Below are 18,635 nucleotides of genomic sequence, written 5' to 3'. Positions count from 1 at the left end.
TGTACCAATACACTATATATCCAAATGGATGATGAATTCATTTCATGCTTTATGATTTCATTTACTATTAAAACACAATACAATATATACAGATATAGATAACTGTCATCAGTCGCAGCGCATTTCATAAAACCACACAAGGAATTTAAAGGAAAAATTTAAATTTTCCTTCAACGTCGAAGGCAAATGCAACCTTCCAACACTGCCACAGGCAACAAAGTCAATATAATTTGAATCTCGATGCACATCATTATTTTGAATACACATTTTTATTTTTATGGTTGAAATTTTATTACCAATTTTTTAAATCTATATTTTTTATGCAATCATTCACTGTTGTTGTTGCTTTTTATACATAAGCAGTAAACTTTGCAGTCACCATAAATTCACATTTTTCCATTAAAAACTGATCACATAGAACCTCGTGCCTCGTACAAGGCTAAAGAGAGCGAAAGCAAGGCGAACCAATATTTTCATTTTTATTTATTTTTAAATATCAAAGTTTTATGGGTCCTAAATGTCAACTGTGACTGTCAAATAAACGTACACAAATACAATGCGTCCCAAAGTACAACTTTATTTCGAAATTAGAAAATATTTTGTATCTGCAAGTTTAGCACGTATCGAAACGGTTGTAAACAGTAAAATTTTAATAAATTGAAAATTTATGCATGTAAGTTTGTACGCGAGTGTGTCATTGTTCTACGAGGACGTAAATTGTTAATGGAATCTGAAACTGAATCTGTATGCAAAAATTTGTTATTGGAAGTGCATTAAGGCGCCTCGTCCTGTAAGCGAGTCCTGACTCGAACTCTAGTAAATAGTGCAGTATCGCGAGACACTGCGTCTGCTAAGCAACTGCACAAAGTCATAAATTTTCCAAAAAAGTATTTTACAATATTGAATCATAACGTGAAACTTAATTCTCCACTTGCAATTAATGCACATTTCTGGGTGAATAAATCATTTGCGAAATTAGTATTAATAATTATGATGATTTATGCAATTCAGTGCACTACAAACTTATTTGAAATTTGTAATTTTTTAAATTTAAAATAAAGTCACTAAATATAAACGACAAAAATTCGTTGTAAAATTCAGTTTAAGTTTAGTAATTTTGTAACTTGTTAATTTTGTTATTCCATTTCAATTTTCGACATTATTAAAAAACGAAATTGCTCGCTTTATCTGAACTTCGATGAATGGAAAATGGAAATGGGAAATGGGAAAACGTGCGAAACACTAGAAAATAATGCACTAAAATAAAAGCATTGCCAGTCAAATACGTGACAAAACTTTCCACACAATTAAAATGACATTTACACGTTACAACATATTCACACTTAATGCCAGTGAGCTTACGTGAATCGATGGCAATGTGCATGTTTAGGAGCCTCGACGACTCAGTGCACATATTACATATTCAGTCCTGTTTAAGGACACCATTGTCTCCGCATTCAGTTGTTTACGCAAGTTCATTGGTTTGTTGGTAGATTATTGGTTAACTGCTTGGTTCCAATGTTATCGTTTATTGTGGTTTTAATTAAGCAACACAGCAGAGTTTAATGCTTTTTGTTTAAAATAATGTTTTTATAATAATGCAATATACGAAAAAAAAATTTAAATATAAAATTTTAATTAATAAATACAATGTTATAAATATACAATAATGTAGCCAGATAATTAGACCAGCATTACTTTATGGTTGTGTCGCGTATAGCAAAGCTGCCGACTTTACTATACAAAAGCTAGAAGTTGCTCAAAGTCAGGCTCTCCGAAGGCTCTTCAAAGTGCTTTGGTACATCCGCACAAACGACATGCTAAGAGACCTTAGAATAGACCCGATCAAAAAATACATAAGGGACAGAGCCCTGAAGTTATATGCGAAAATGGACTTACCACTATCTAATCTTAGAGTAATCACTCTCCGCACTGGGAGGTACGCAGATCTTAAATCAATCACTGAATAATCATGAAGCTTATAGGGAATACATAAGTTAGTCAATGAGATGGATGGGACCCTGTAGTACCCCCAGCTATCAAAGAGTAAAAGTGCCCAGTTGCGCTGACTCGAAAAAAGGATCAACATACATGTAAACCTTTAGCAGATATTAAACCCACTTCATATATTCTAATGTTCCAATGCGCAATAATAACTACTTTTTTGTAATATTAAATTTTATGTAACTCAAGAAACCACACCATCTAAAGCTACTACACATTTCTACACTCACTCACATCATGAGCCTAAAATTATTATCATCTATTATTATAATAAGTTGATATATGGTATTAAATTTTATTGCACTAACCACTGGTTACGCTAAAACTTACAACCCAACATTGTACTCCTTGTACAAACATTATAAGATATATCTAAGCCGTTTTGGTAGTCACCCAAATGTGCTGGCACACGCACTTTCAATACATCCAAGAAATCCTGGCGACTAATAAGGTTGTAACTAACAGAACCTGCGGACACTTTTTTAAAAACTTTTCTGCATTATACAATACTTTAAAACTGACTGCTTCTCTGGTCCTTCTCACCACGGTGAAAGTTATGCCCAAACACAGCTTCAACTGGTACCGGCGAAATTCCTCAGAGCTCATATGGAGTTCCCCTAAGTTCCGTGGTGTTAAGCCTTCAAGACGAGGTGTCTACGTAAATGGCATGTCTGTCGTTAGAGGCGACTAAAATCCCGGCGCTATATCGATACTGTTTGAAGAGTGAATAGTAGTAAGTGAGTGTCCTCACTTGCGATACCTGACCGGTGGTAGTAGTCTAGTACGACGGGGGTACGGGCCCGCGGCTGTCCTAACCAACTAAGTTTGAAAGAGTGGTGATGACTGTGGTTAATACCCAAACTTACGCGAGAAAAAGGATTTTATTTTACTTTAATTCGGCGGTAAAGTGCATATTTACACTAAAGATCAGCAGAGGTAGAGTGGGTCTCACAACTTACCAAGGAGAAAATTATGGCAAACACATAACTTTAATTGGCGCTGACGGAAATTCTCGGGAATTTCCAATGGGTGCATTGTTTATTGGCGTATTATCTTGATACGTGTGATTTTTAAAGCACCGTGGTCATAACCCTTCACAAGCAGGCACCCAAGCTAAACAATACTGGATTCACTACTCTCTGGTCAAAACACTACTATTATATATTATAATAAATTTTTCAATAAAGAAGATATAAACACTTCTTAAATAGATACTCTAATAAATATAAAATACAATAACATTATCATGTATAGTTGAACTATGAGGAAAAAATAACTCTTCTGTCACATTTCTTAAAGCATAACGATAAACCAAAGATAGACACAAGGCTTGGTATGAAACACAAGAACGGATCCACGCGTCTACGAATTGTAGCAAGCCACACTCAACTTAAGAATCTATAATTTTTATTAAATTAGGTAAATAAGTGTAAGACATATTTTTTTATATATAAACAAAAAATTTAACAATAACTAAAAATCTTATTAATAATCCTCTTATATCCTCTTATCCTCTAATAAATAATAATTAACTTCTTTAATGAAATTCAGCAGTCACAGGTATAAAAAGTAGATTCGATTAAATTTTATTTTACCGATTTCGTAAAATATATTTTACTATTTTTATATCTTAGTTAAATGTGAACTAAGTAACCCAAAAAATTTTCAAATTATTATATGTTATATACATAATTATTAAATACACATTTTAAATATTATTTGAATTCAGTCAACTTCGAATTCTGAAAGATCAAACTGTCATTTAAAAGTTATCACAGCTATTTCCGAAATGTGAGTAAAATTTCATACCAAAGCCATTAACTGCAAATATTATAACTCATTAATTTTTTTATAGTTGAAATCATGTCATTCAACGCTATGTCTCAGGAACAAATTTTGCCATCTTCAACCCCCATTCAGTCTCCAGAACAGGGTCAAGAAAATAGGGTTACTACGGAAATTAAAGCTCCAGGTCAGTGTAAAGAGGAACTGCTCTCACTCTCAGGTCAATATGAAGAGGACTTTATAGAACCCGTAAGTGAGCATGAGTACGAAAGTCAAGAGGCTGCAGAAGTAACCGAATATATGAATCAATATAAGATGCAAGATGCAGAAGATCAGGGAGAAATAGAAGCCGGTGTTGAGAAAGTTCATGAAGATAGGGTGAACTATCCGTTTTGGAGTTCAATTAAATCAACTCTATTCTTTCCGATTGCAGCGGTAGTTTTGCGGCTATTATTTACATGGATGCATTACATCGAAATTAAAGATCGCTTTAATGTTAATGACAAGCAAGCAAATGCCACTAATTTTGAAAGTGATTATAATCACTAAATCGTAATGACTAAAAGTAAAAGTCATTATTTTTTTTGATATGTAATGGTTAATGAATATTAAAATAAAAAATAAAGAAAAAAATTCGCATAATTGTAAAATTTATATACAATACTGTCAAACTTCCAAAACTCAAACTTCTATAATTCGAATTTCTGGAATGTGGGAAAGTGCATTCTACAAGTCAAATTTTTGTTTTAAGTATGAATCTATTTTGGTGTTAGGGGAAGTGCTTCTTTGTGCAAATGCCAGTCGCTGGTAGCGTGGTTTAAAGTAAATAACTTCTATGCTTCTCTTAACGATTATATAAGGCTTGACAATGAAATTTGTACATCAAACTTTCCTATAGATGACGATATTATGGAACATTGTAGCTTTGAATTACTGGATCTAATTCTAAGTGAAACGAAAAGTAATGAGGAGGGTTTGGTGAATGAAATTGTTTATTAGCCTTCCAAGAATGTAGTAGAAGACTCATTCAAAATTCTGAATTTTTATTAACAAACGAATGATACTCCAACTGATGATCACTATGAGGTTTGGAATAAATTGGAAGCTTTTTTTACTGAATATAAGAAACAAAATTAAAATTTTAAACCCTAATTTTTGAATGTTTCACTTCACTATAATTTCTGTGCTGTATTTGATTTGTTTTAAAATAAGAAGAAAAAAAAATTTTTTTGCTCAAAGTCTCCACAAGTCGAACCTTTTCTTTGCAAAATGGTACTTAGAGTTATGGAAGTTTGACTGTATATACATATACTTATACTGTAAGACCCTGTTTAACACGTAGGACACGTTCCATCAAAATAGAGCGTAATGCGAAACACCGCTAAACGAGGCTATCTTAACATGATAATGAGGGGTTAGATGAACCCCCTAATGGGGTTTGGAGAAGGTTGATACAAAATTGCTTAGGTATTAAATTTAATAGTTATAATTTAGTAGTTTTAATAATAATAGAATCAAATATTTATTTCTTACATAAACAAAAACAATATAAACGAATATATATGAAAATAAATAAAATTTTAAGTCAGTCAGGTCATTCAGTCTATTTTGTGTTTCCAGTGTTCTGCCTTTTTGTCAAGAAGGCATCTAATGCAGTTTACGATTTCCCTTTTGTGTTCTGCTAGAAGCCGTTGATAAGTGGATAAATCATCTATAACACCCCGTCTTGCTTTTCAACTCCTGTCAAAAAATTGGTTCATAATTTCAGTTGTTGTGGTCAAATTCCTTTTTACAAACACCATCGAAAATTCTTTTTGCTCTTCTTCGAAATCACTACTAAGAATATTTTTGTTTCTTCTTGCTCAATTAATTCCTTGAGCTCATCATTAGAAAAACTATTTGCTCCTTTCTTGAACTGTTTCTTCGACGTCTTCCACATTTACCGCATCTGAACCGGTTTCTTTCGCTAATTCCACTATTTCTTTTACTACTTCATCCATATCGACAGAGCATCCAATGTCTTTGCTCTTACTTAAATCTAGTCAAATGTTCTTCCATACTCTTTTCAAAGATCTTTCTATTATCTCATTCCAAGAAAGGTTTATGTTTTCTATAACATTTATGATATTGTAGTTTTTCCAAAATTCTCTTATTGATTGTTTCTCTTCTCCGTCTGTTGATTCAAACATATGCTTAAATGTTCGGGTTGAAATAAAAGAGCGTTAAACCGAAACAGCGTTAAGTGGGATCTTACTGTATATATAAATCTACTTCAATGGCCCTCTTAGCCATTTTAATATAAGGATATTATTTTGTTTTATGTCATAAACTAAAAGAAAAAGTGTTAATAACTTTTAAAAATATTTTACACATATAATATTTTTAATTGAACTAAGCTAGGTGTTACTCAATTAGTTTTATGATTTTAGATTCTGCTCAAAAAGTATCCGGATTTTGTTGTTTGTTAACTACTCCTTAAGTAATAAACCTTATCAAGAATTTTTTTTGTTATGTTGGTACACCCTTTCTTGACATATGGTACAAATTTGAGCGCCATCTGTCAATTAGTTTGTTTACAGCAGCTGTTAATGTGAGACTACCTCAAGTGCATTTAGCGATTTTTACTATGGAAACACTCTTAATTAATTCATCAAACTGCATGCAAACATCCAATAAAATATCGGATCCTCTTTGATATAACAATTTTTATTAATTTTTTGCTGTATCTCATATAATTTAATTGAGTGCCCATAGACAACATTTAAATCTTTTAAGTTGATATATTAACTATTAGATTCCGCAAAGTGCTCATAAATTTTTCATAAAAACTTAACCCATTGAGCATATGAGTACCGACACCTAGCTTAGTTCAATTAAAAATATTATATGTGTAAAATGTTTTTTAAAAGTTATTAACACTTGTGTGTACACGATTTCAATAAAATTTAATTAAAAACTTTGAATTAAACCAGTTGAGGAATAAACTTCCATAAAAGCTGTGAAGAGTTTGGAATAAAATGCTCTGCACTATACAGCAAATACAACTGCTACTGCTACTGGTACTGGTACTGGTACTCGTAAATAAAAAATAAGTTAAATACAAATAAATAAACCTTTAGGCTTTAAATAAATGAATTAGCATGAGGCGGCCTGAGCATGCAAACGCTTCCACATAATCAAAGGAAAAAGGATTTATCTGGAAAAACAAATAAACATAAAAAACTTTGTGTATCTAAAGTGTAGTTATATATGTACATATTAGTTTGGAAAAAATATTTTTTATACTACTGCATTTTTTTTTTTTTGGTTTTTTTCTCAAAGTAAAATGCATTTTATATTCCAAACTCCATAACACACTTGTGACTGCAACAATAGCGCCAGGCGCTTACCAAAACCAAATGAAGGTTTGAACAAAAAAGTTTTGAAGCATTTTGGCACCTATCGATAGTCGTAGATGAATAAATATGAACTGTGCCGTTCAGTTGACCAACTGGTAACAAATAATCCAAAACTACCGCTTTCGGCTAGTGTTTTTTTTTCGGTGGCTCCAACAGTATGCCAACGGTGGCCGCTGGTGGCGCTTGGTGGCGTTTGGTGGCGGTTGGCGGCATGGGTATTTGGCAACTACTCCAGGCACTTGTGTATGAGCACTTTTGTAAAACAGCTCGTAACTTGTGCATTTTATCAGTCGGCTTAATCTCGCATACATTCAATTTCCTACAAATTTTTTTTCAGCTACTTTCTTTCTTTTCACTTTCTCTTTTCTTTTTTTTGTATACCTTCACGTGCTGTTCAATGGGTTTTGCGCCTTTTTTTTTTGATTTTTTTTTAAGTGTTACCACTAAAGTCCTGGCTATGTTGTCGTGTTACTGTATTTGTACGTAATCTGATTTTTTTTCCATTTAACAGGTTTGTTTTATACTATTTTTATTGTTTTCTGCTTTTTATTGTTTTGAGTTTATTTTTATTTTGTGCATTTTTGGTATATTTTTCAAACCAACTTTGCACACAAACACTCACTCACACACACACACACACAGTTACAATTCCTATATTCACACTTTCATGCAATGACAAAGTATAAAATTGTATATATTTTACCAACGTGTCCCGCTTGTCTGAACCTCTCCTGGTCTCATGTACTTTCACCTCTCTATATTGTGTGCACCCTTTGCATAATTGAATAAAGTTCGTTAGTAAAGCATTTAGAGTTTAACTTTGTTTTGTTCTTCAATGTGTTTGTTTTTTTACATTTCCCCCATATCTCTATGCGGGTTTGTGTGAATCTATGTCAGTTTGATGCTATAATGGAACCCTGCTGTTAACAATACTGTCGGCCGTTAAGCTTATCTGATGAATATGTTACGTGTTTTTTCTCTTAATCTGAATTTTTCTTTGATTTCTTTACATCAGTTTTTTTTTTTCACACATACTTTTTATAACCTAGCATTCTTATTTTTATTTAATTTATTTTTTTTTTTTGTTTTGTTTGATTGCCATTTAATTTTTTACAAATAATTTGAAGAAGCTGCAACAATTCTTTAATTAATAACAATTATGCGACAGCTTTCAATTGTTACAGTCAACATACTCTCATTAATTATATCACCTCCTTCAGCGTAAATTAAATCCTTTCAACTATTAAATTACAAACAAAATGTCATAAACTGAACACAACACAACACAACGCAACGCACACAAGCCGATTGCTTTCCCATAATGCCCAACATACCCCAGCATCGACATCGACATACCTCACCGCCATTAGTAAACCAATACCACCACGAATAACAACACACAGGAGTGCAAAAAAGTACGGCAGGAAATTGAAAACATAAAATTTTATTTTATTTATATTTTCTTCTTCGTTACAACATAAAAGAGTTTCTTTTCAAATGTGTGTATGTGTGTTTGTGTGTGTGTGTGTGTGTTGGTGTGTTGGGTGTATTTTTGGTATATTTGAATGCAGATACTTTCCGCTTCCTTTGCCGTGTGCACGCTGATTTCCGTTGGTTAAGTGCCGCCAATTTTTGGTACTCCTTAAATATGCTTGTACTTTCACTCAATGGATTCGTTGTTTGTTGCCTTTTAATCTTTTAATATTCCTTAAATTGTTAAGATTGTTGATTTTAGCTATTTAATATTATATAAAAGCGTCCTTTTGCCTGCATTCTGCCACTTCTGCCCACTTCTGCTTCACTCCCGTCCACTATTGACTAACCTTACTCTCTACTACTACTTTGTCCATATAAACGTATTCATGCATTTGTAAATAAACAGATACATTTAAGGTAATTGAAGTGGTTTGGTAAGTGCTTTTGAGGCAAACGTTTTCCTTTGCATTTTAAGTGCGCTTCAAAATGGACACAATTTTACTGTTATTTTCATAGAAATTATGTTGATTTTCAAGTATTTCAACTTTAGCTTTATTTTTATTTGCAATTTCTTAAATTGAAAATATAATAAAAAGTTACGCTCATAGATTCCCACAGGAATTGCTTGCATGCCATTTTTAAGACTAACAATTTAATTGAATTAAATTCAAATATTTCCATCAGTTGTTAGATATTTCTGGTAATTTTACATATTATATGGTACGATTAAAAAAAATAGGTTGATTGTTAAGCCTTCAGTTATAATGATTTATATAAGTTAAATATTTTTTTTATTTTTTTAAGAAGTATTGAACTTGCTTGTTCGAAAGCTGAAGCAGGAGAGACCGAGCGCACTTTTGCGAAGTTGAGAGCTACCGAAGCCAAAAGCACGGTTGCCACTTGAAAATTTTGTTCTGTACCAAAATTGGTTTAAAAAGGTACCATTTCTGTAAAAGAAGGTCCAAAATTTTTTTGGACCTTTTTGTTTTCTCGTTCTGTGTTTTTCATAGTGTTATAAATGAACAAAATATAAAATAGTGCAAAGTTGCATTTATAAAAAACATTAATTGGAAATATCCACAATAAAGTTGGGTCGTCAAAAATGTACCATTTTTTGAACGTGAGTACCAAACGAAAAAAAAAAAAGAAAAAGTACCAATTTTGGTACTAAAGTACCATAAGTGGCAACCGTGGCCAAAAGGGAACTTCTCCAGACAAACAAATGGATGTCCCGTTTGGTATGAACCATGCGTTCGAATAATATCGCATGATTGCTCCGTTAATGAAACTAAGCACAGGGCCGGATTTGGGAGACGCGTGAGTTATATTCTCTTATCTTATCCCTATACTAAATATTTTATTATCGTTGTTTGACCTAATCAAACAACGAAAGATCTACATTATATTTTATTATATTCTATTATCTTTAACTAAACATTATAACTAAAAAGATTGTTATCGCTGTTCAGCCTAACCAAACAATGAAATGTTCTCATTGTATTCTATTATAATTACATACCGTATTATACTTTAAAATCTCTAAATAAACATTGTAATTAAAAATATTATTCTCGTTGTTCGGCCTAAATAAACAACAAATTCTCTTATCAGGATTCGATACTTCGAATCCTCACTATAAATATAAGCAAAGTTGTTAGTTATAAGTTAGTCTTAAGATTCATTTAAACGAACAAAAATCTTATTGGGATCAATTTGTTCGGATCTAATTTTTTAGATGATGAAATGTGCATCATAGAATGTCTTAGAGGGAAATAAAAACCCCCAGCATTATTCAAAATTTGGACAATCAAGTAAAATAAAAATGTGAAATTCTTTGTTCTTCTAGAATTCAATATTCTTTGAAACGACTTATATTGCAAGTCTTCAAACTATCTTTATATCTGTTACTACTAACTTACTATAAGTGATACTTCTTACACATTATTAAAAACTTTTTTCGTAAATGAACACAAATGATATTTCAAATTATAACCTTTATTTTATTTTTGCTCTATCCATCAAAATTGAAAAATTATACACAATCTGCAAGGGCTTATGTTCGAAACTAGATACTATTAAATTTTATTTTACAAAATCCAAATTTGATATAAATAGTTGTCTACCTCAATCAGATCTAAACAAAGTAATATAAAAAATTTTTAAATTCTTATATCTTAAAAAAAATTATTTTATATTTATTATAAAAACTATTTGAGTTCTGTCAACTTCAAATTCCAAATCAAATTTTTTTTTGATACCATTAGAGGCATGTCTAAAAAGTAAGTAAGTTTTCGTGTGAAGGTCAATAACTACGAGGGATATAAATCTATTTATTTTTAGTTGAAACAATGCTTTCTGAAGAACAAATTTTGCCGTCTTCAAGCGTCGTTCAGTCTCCAGAACAGGGTCAAGAAAATGTGGGTAGTATGGAGGCCAAACCGCTAGGTCAGTGTAAAACGGAACTGAAGTCACTTACAGATCAATCTGAAGAGGACTTCATAGATTCTTTAAGTGAACAGGAATACGAAAATAAGGAGGCGTCCAATAAGTTCCAGGTAGATCTAAACCAGCCCATAGACGGAAATGGTGTGGAACAGTTTTTTCAATCAGTTAAACAAGAGCAGAAGAAACAGGGATCAATAAAAGACAGTGTTGAGAAAGTTCATAAAGATGAGAGGGACTATTCATTTGGGAATTCAATTAAATTTTGTGTGATTTTTTGTGTAGCTGCGTTTGTTTCGCGGGTGTTGGTTACTTGGATGCATTATGTTGACGTTTCAAGTAACTATAACGGTAATAATAGTACATGCTCTGTCAATTTCGAAAATAATTGATTTTAGACATTGTTTTAATTAGTAGTGCTAAATGAAAATTTAAATAAATACTGAACTGATAGAAACCTACTTACTTTTAAATGTTTAAATATACGGTATATGTATATACGGTATACAATTTTGTTGATCTTTGATTTGTGCTTTGATTAGAGAAAATAATTTATGTTTTGGATCCATGAAAGTTTAACTTATTTTGATGACTTTGTATTCAGCAAAAGAGATGGTCGCCTTATAAAAGATTTTCCAATAGCTATTCTGTCATACCTGAAATAAAAAATAAATGTAATATAAATTACCAGGTTTTCCCAATGTTGATCCCAACGATTCAACTAAAACAATAAAGTAGATGTACCGCTGTTTAGTATAGCAAATAGTGAAGAATAGTGAACTATATTCACTACAGTAAGTAGCCTATAGTAAGTAAATTTGGTATGTTATCAAGAGATCGTAAATGGGTTTCTCGACATTTGTCACATATTCATCATTTCTCAATTATCTTTAATTATATGTAAACCTATATAACTGCTGTTTGCTAGAAATTATGAATTCTATAGGTCCATAACATTGAGCTAAGCTTCCGAAACTGCACTTAGATGCTTTCAGTCATACCAATTCCACTTATAAGAATCGTATAAGCGCTTTGATACCTATTTTCGGCAATCCTACATACCAATCTTCATATCGAAACCTTAGCAACTTACTAAAGTAAAGAGATATTGAACCTTTTGATATCATCGATTCTCAACTGAGCACTACAATTTCCTTACTAATGAGAGTAAAGTCTATTAATATCGATAGATAAGCGGATTTTAAATGAATAAATGCATTTTAAATGAATAAAAATATTACCGCTTGTTATGATTTTATGTACGACGCTTACTAACAGTTTATAAACCGTTGTATCATCACTCAGTTGTGTGTGTGGACTCGGCATATAAATTCATAACAAGCGGTAAGATTTTTATTCTATTATGAGGTATGGAAGAATACCTCCTACTCAAAAAGTATCCGGATTTTGTTGTTTATTAACTATTCCTTAAGTAATAGACCCCTTTTTCAAAAAATTTTCTTTTGTTATATTGGTACATCCTTTCTTGATATATGGTGCAAATTTAAACGCGATCTGTCAATTAGTTTCTTTACAGCAGCTGTTAATATGAGACTACCTCGAGTGCATTTAGCGATTTTTACTATGGAAAATTCTTGTTGTACGCGATTTTTTGACCAAACACGGCACCACTGTCATCGCTCAGGCACCATATTCGCCAGATCCGGATCAAATTGCCCCTTCGTGGTAAGCGTTTTGAGTCGATTGCATCGGTAAAAGAGAATTCGTTGAAGAAACTAAACGCCATACCCTCACGGGCCTATGAAAAGTGTATGGAAGATTGGGTTAAGCGTTAGCATATGTGTATCGCTTCAGAAGGAGCATATTTTGAAGGAGATAAAATAAATTTGGAATAAAATTTAAATTTGTGTTTTATTTACAAAATCCGAGTACTTTTTGAGCAGAAGATATACCTCTAAAGGATTGTCAGAACCACATCTACTGCATTCTATATTAATGAGAGATAGTTAATGTTTTCAACGTCAGTATACTTATTCCCGAATCATGCCATCCCATTAGAGTTAAGAATATTTTCTTAAATTTACTTAAATTCTCACCTGCACTATATTCCCACTATTGCTATCATTTTTTTAATATAAATTTTTAAACTAAACTATATTTTACAACTTCTCCGAGTAATGAGCATTCATTAGACGCCATTGTACACAAAACAAACTACACCATAATTTCGTCTGTGAATAAACCAAAAATAACATAATTTAAGGATAAAGATAGAAACCTTGTTCGTGGAATATTTACACAAATTGCGTAAATTTATGGCCACTTACTTCTACTCATACACGCATACACACATCACACATCACACACACTTAACCCAAATACCTTTGCAAACAAACTAACAGACACTACCATTCAGATGTATATTTAGAGGTGTGTTTTGGTTGAATGCATTTGCGTCGAAATACAAACGTCTGAAAGTGAGTATGTATTAGTATAAGTGTGCTCAGATAATACGTGCATTTAATAAATAAGCGGCATGCCTTGATCCTACGAAAGGACTAACAAAAACTTCATCTGCATTGAATTGCATTTGTATGTGTGTGTTTGTGATTTTGTGGTACATCAGATATGCTAGGCCGCGTATGTGGTTAGTCGAGTATACAACACACATTCCCAAGGAAGAAAGTCCAACTAATAAATGCATTACCTACTGGTAGTCAGTGTGAAGCCTAATATTGTGGCTTCTAAAGAAACCGGCATAGAAGAAGAAGAAAAAGAAGCCCGTAATCACAAGCAGTTGAAGAACAACATAAACCACAAAGCCAGACACCTTAGAATTTTGACATAGAAATGCAATAAACTCTAGAATTATGTGGACACTAAATATACACACAGAAGTACAAGCTAATTTGAATGCACTTTTCTGTGGTTACTCATATGTGTAGAATTATTATTACGGAACGCGAGTATCTCAACTAATTGAAATGCTAAGAAAGTAGGAAGTCACTACGAAGAAATGAAATCTACGCTCTTGTTTGTATTTAAAACTTAATTTTTTTTTTAATTCATGTTGTAAGGATGGAAATTTTGTAATAATTTCCAACCTACATATAACTAGTGTGCAGTTAATACCTGAAATAAAAATTGATTAATTTTTATATAATATTTTAAAAGTAAATAACTTACCATAAACCCACCCCCGCATGCACGTAACTGCACCAGTTGAATAAAACCTGAGATTACATTGAAAATTTAAAAGAATGCAAAATATATTCAAATAAATAAATATTGTACCTACCTTATTTATTTATTATTTAAACTTGTACTTTTAATATTTTTAATATTTATTTTATTTTAATAAATAAATATAAATATTTAAAGCCGCCACTACCGCCACTAAGCTAAACACGTTTCAAAACAAAACAAATGCACAACACAAGAAACGTCAAAAGAAAGCTTTTGTGCAAAGAGCTTTGTGTTAAAATAGATGCGCGCGCATATTAACTACGGCGAAAGCGCAAAACAGCAACGACGTCAAAAATCCAAGCCAGCTGTAAACTAAGCTTTGCGCTACGTTAAAGTTTGGTCTGATGCGTATATAAGAAGACGCATTTACTTAGAAGAAGGCAGTCAGTGATCAACACGCAAAGTGTTCAGAAGCAGACAGAGGCTCGTTATCAACTTTCGAAGACAAGAGAACGTACCAGGGACTTGGACAGTCAAACACAACATACAAAGTCGGTCGCAGAGCTAAGTATAAACAGAGACTTACATAACAAATTTTCCTTTGATTTGTATATCCCTCCTATAGCCACCGTACATAAGCGTGAACACGTTTATATTCTTTCCCAGTAGCAAATATAAGCGTGAACACGTTCATATCCTGCTATTAAAACCTAATATAAAGCGTGAACACGTTTTATTCCTCCTATAGCCACCGTACATAAGCGTGAACACGTTTATATCCTTTCCAGTAGCAAATATAAGCGTGAACACGTTCATATCCTGCTATTAAAACCTAATATAAAGCGTGAACACGTTTTAGATCCTTTCCTACTTACTAAACCATATATATATATATAGGCGTGAACACGTCTATAGATAATAACATCTATAACCCATAAACTTTTCTTCCACAACAGGTATAATAATTTTTATACATATCAAATATAAATGAATAAACATTGTTAGTTTTAAGACAACTTAATAATAAATAAATATTGAAATTTAACACACAATCTTTTATTTGAGAAGTCTTGTTCTTGTGAATACAAATTTATTGTAACGACCCAGGACCAACCCCTGAGTATTACCCCGGCAAACAGAGCGACGAAAAATTGTCGTTACAATTGGCGCCCGAGCAGGGACAGACAGACTTCTCAAAATTAAATCAAAGTAATATCCACGTTACCATGGCACAAACTAACATGATCAAAAGATAAAATCTAAATACTTTCATCCGTAGTCCAATTCAAGCCAGTTAAACAGAGAAACATACAAGACGTTCGCATAAGCAGCACATCATGGCCTTATCGTATGCACAAACCGTGGAGCGGATACGAAAATGGTCTGTAAAATACAATGGAGGAATAGATCCCATAGATTTTGTGGAAAGCATAGAAGAGGTAGCGGACCTTGACTACATCAACGTGAATTTAGTTCCCAGGATGATGCCCATACTGCTTGAAGACAAAGCACTGATGTGGTACCGCAACAACAATAAGCATTGGAACCTTTGGTCAAGCTTCAAGATGGACTTTCTAAAATTTTTCCTTCCACATAGGTATTTCGACAGATTAGAAGACGAGGTGCGAGCACGAGTTCAGAAGGAACATGAAAGTTTTAAAGATTATGTACTGGAAATCAAATATCTTATGCGACACACAGGCATAAACCAAGATTCGCAATTGGAGCAAATATACCGAAACATGCGCACAGAGTACCAAATGTACATCAAACGTCGAGACTTTTCGAGCTTAACAGAATTAACAATACTAGCTGATGACTTCGAAGAACTTCGCGCAGAACAGGATAAAATGAGTCGACGCGGTGTTCGACAGGAAGTAATAGTTGGTCGCATAGAAGTTGAATATCCACAAACGATGTTATGGGAAAATACAGTGAGACGCGTACCTACTATGCCGATACAAGATAAACTTATTCCCAGTTCAAATTCCGAGTCACCTATTCTCAACCAGCAGAGAAGTAATCAGCACCGCAACCAGCCGACAGCTAAGCAAGTAACAGCACGAATCATACAAGATCAAGATATATTTCAAAATCGAATGTACCAAATATCAACTCAGCAGAATATCCAACATGTCATGCCAGTTAAAGGAAATCTAAAACCATTCAATCGGAACCAAGTCACAGAAGTTCAACAAATGGTCCAAGTCCAACTATGCGAACCTAAACAAAGATCACAAATCATAAGGCCCATCAGAGAAAATTCACAGACGCAAGAAATACAACGACAAGGAGACCCAAAACTTACCAAGAAGAATCCCGAAGCATTTAAACCAGCACAAGTTACACCAGATCAGGAAATATTTCAAAGTCAATCGAAGCAAGTATCAGTACACCAAACACTGCAACGTGCCACGTCTTTCAAAGAAAACCTAAAATCGTTCAATCAGAATCAGGTCAAAGTAGGTAAACTTCCAAATGAAGTTCAAATTCAAACGTGTGGACCACAGCAATATTCAAGACCCAACAAGCAAAATCCCAAAGTATCTATACAACAGCGAGTCACACCAAACCGTGAAATAGTATCAGTTGAAATACAAGAACTACAAAACCAATTAAAACCAATATTTATCAAAGAAAATCCCGAAGTATCTGAACAACAGCGAGTCAACCCAATTCAGCAAATATTACAAGCTCAAACACAGAAAGTACAACGACAGAAAGAACCAATCATAATCAAAGCGCAAAAATACAAGATTCAACGGCACAGAGATCCAAGTCCTGGCAAGGAAAATTCACAGGTAGCTAATCAACCAAGAAAAATCAATCCAACGAGGAATCACCATATAACACAAGTTAAAATTCAAGATACACAAGGATACGTAGAACAACATCAAGTTCAAGATATTGAAACACAACAAGGTCAACGAAAGGTTACAGTAATCGAAGATCATACCAGACGAGTTCGATTGACTCAAGAAACCCCAAGTCCGACACAATCATTGCAACAAGTTTCAATTAACCACGATAGTCAACGAAAGCAACAGCCAGAAGAAGAAAAAAATGATTCCACACGTCCGAAAGATAAGCTAGACAATCCTCTGATACAAGTACAGGAACTAAGTCTAGGAATTCCAAAACCATTCAGCACCCAAAAACTGCAGAAGCCGATGAATAACTTAGGTGTACTTCAGCAGAAGGACTATGATCTTGTTAGTATACATCAAGATAAATTTTTCAAAATATTCAAGAGCCCAAAGAAACGGCACAGAAATCATGCAGGCAGATAGTGGCAAATTAATTTTCCTCGGAGAAGGAGGGAAATGTAAGGATGGAAATTTTTACCAATTTCCAACCTACATATAACTAGTGTGCAGTTAATACCTGAAATAAAAATTGATTAATTTTTATATAATATTTTAAAAGTAAATAACTTACCATAAACCCACCCCCGCATGCACGTAACTGCACCAGTTGAATAAAACCTGAGATTACATTGAAAATTTAAAAGAATGCAAAATATATTCAAATAAATAAATATTGTACCTACTTTATTTATTTATTATTTAAACTTGTACTTTTAATATTTTTAATATTTATTTTATTTTAATAAATAAATATAAATATTTAAAGCCGCCACTACCGCCACTAAGCTAAACACGTTTCAAAACAAAACAAATGCACAACACAAGAAACGTCAAAAGAAAGCTTTTGTGCAAAGAGCTTTGTGTTAAAATTGATGCGCGCGCATATTAACTACGGCGAAAGCGCAAAACAGCAACGACGTCAAAAATCCAAGCCAGCTGTAAACTAAGCTTTGCGCTACGTTAAAGTTTGGTCTGATGCGTATATAAGAAGACGCATTTACTTAGAAGAAAGCAGTCAGTGATCAACACGCAAAGTGTTCAGAAGCAGACAGAGGCTCGTTATCAACTTTCGAAGACAAGAGAACGTACCAGGGACTTGGACAGTCAAACACAACATACAAAGTCGGTCGCAGAGCTAAGTATAAACAAAGATTTACATAACAAATTTTCCTTTGATTTGTATATCCCTCCTACAGCCACCGTATATAAGCGTGAACACGTTTATATCCTTTCCCAGTAGCAAATATAAGCGTGAACACGTTCATATCCTGCTATGAAAACCTAATATAAAGCGTGAACACGTTTTATTCCTCCTATAGCCACCGTACATAAGCGTGAACACGTTTATATCCTTTCCAGTAGCAAATATAAGCGTGAACACGTTCATATCCTGCTATTAAAACCTAATATAAAGCGTGAACACGTTTTAGATCCTTTCCTACTTACTAAACCATATATATATATATAGGCGTGAACACGTCTATAGATAATAACATCTATAACCCATAAACTTTTC

The 18,635-nt window shown here is 33.1% G+C and overlaps 3 protein-coding genes across 4 annotated transcripts in view; 2 read left to right on the top strand and 1 right to left on the bottom strand.

Annotated features, from left to right (window-relative positions):
• LOC119673288 (lipase member I-like) overlaps positions 1–18,635 on the bottom strand; it is a gene marked incomplete in the record, with an annotated part of 638,721 nt that overhangs the window by 9,345 nt on the left and 610,741 nt on the right.
• On the top strand, positions 3,731–4,384 carry LOC119673290. Its single transcript, XM_038084556.1, has 2 exons — positions 3,731–3,795; positions 3,860–4,384. Exon 2 carries the CDS (start codon positions 3,868–3,870, stop codon positions 4,336–4,338), a length of 471 nt encoding a protein of 156 aa, XP_037940484.1. The 5' UTR covers positions 3,731–3,795; positions 3,860–3,867; the 3' UTR covers positions 4,339–4,384.
• On the top strand, positions 10,867–11,551 carry LOC119673289. Of its 2 annotated transcripts, none has more exons than XM_038084553.1 (2): positions 10,867–10,942; positions 11,004–11,551. In XM_038084553.1, exon 2 carries the CDS (start codon positions 11,012–11,014, stop codon positions 11,495–11,497), a length of 486 nt encoding a protein of 161 aa, XP_037940481.1. In that variant the 5' UTR covers positions 10,867–10,942; positions 11,004–11,011; the 3' UTR covers positions 11,498–11,551. The 2 variants fall into 2 exon arrangements, with proteins under 2 accessions (XP_037940481.1, XP_037940483.1); XM_038084555.1 differs by having other exon boundaries at positions 10,867–10,946.

Source organism: Teleopsis dalmanni, chromosome 1 (assembly GCF_002237135.1).
Source record: "Teleopsis dalmanni isolate 2A chromosome 1, ASM223713v2, whole genome shotgun sequence".
Lineage (NCBI taxonomy): Eukaryota > Metazoa > Arthropoda > Insecta > Diptera > Diopsidae > Teleopsis > Teleopsis dalmanni.
Note: the sequence above shows the minus strand (reverse complement) of the source record. Positions and strands in the feature narration are given on the sequence as shown.

Bases quoted from the DNA above. Each gene is read 5' to 3' on its own strand.
- LOC119673290 (XM_038084556.1), top strand. From the start codon at position 3,868: ATGTCATTCAACGCTATGTCTCAGGAACAAATTTTGCCATCTTCAACC.
- LOC119673289 (XM_038084553.1), top strand. From the start codon at position 11,012: ATGCTTTCTGAAGAACAAATTTTGCCGTCTTCAAGCGTCGTTCAGTCT.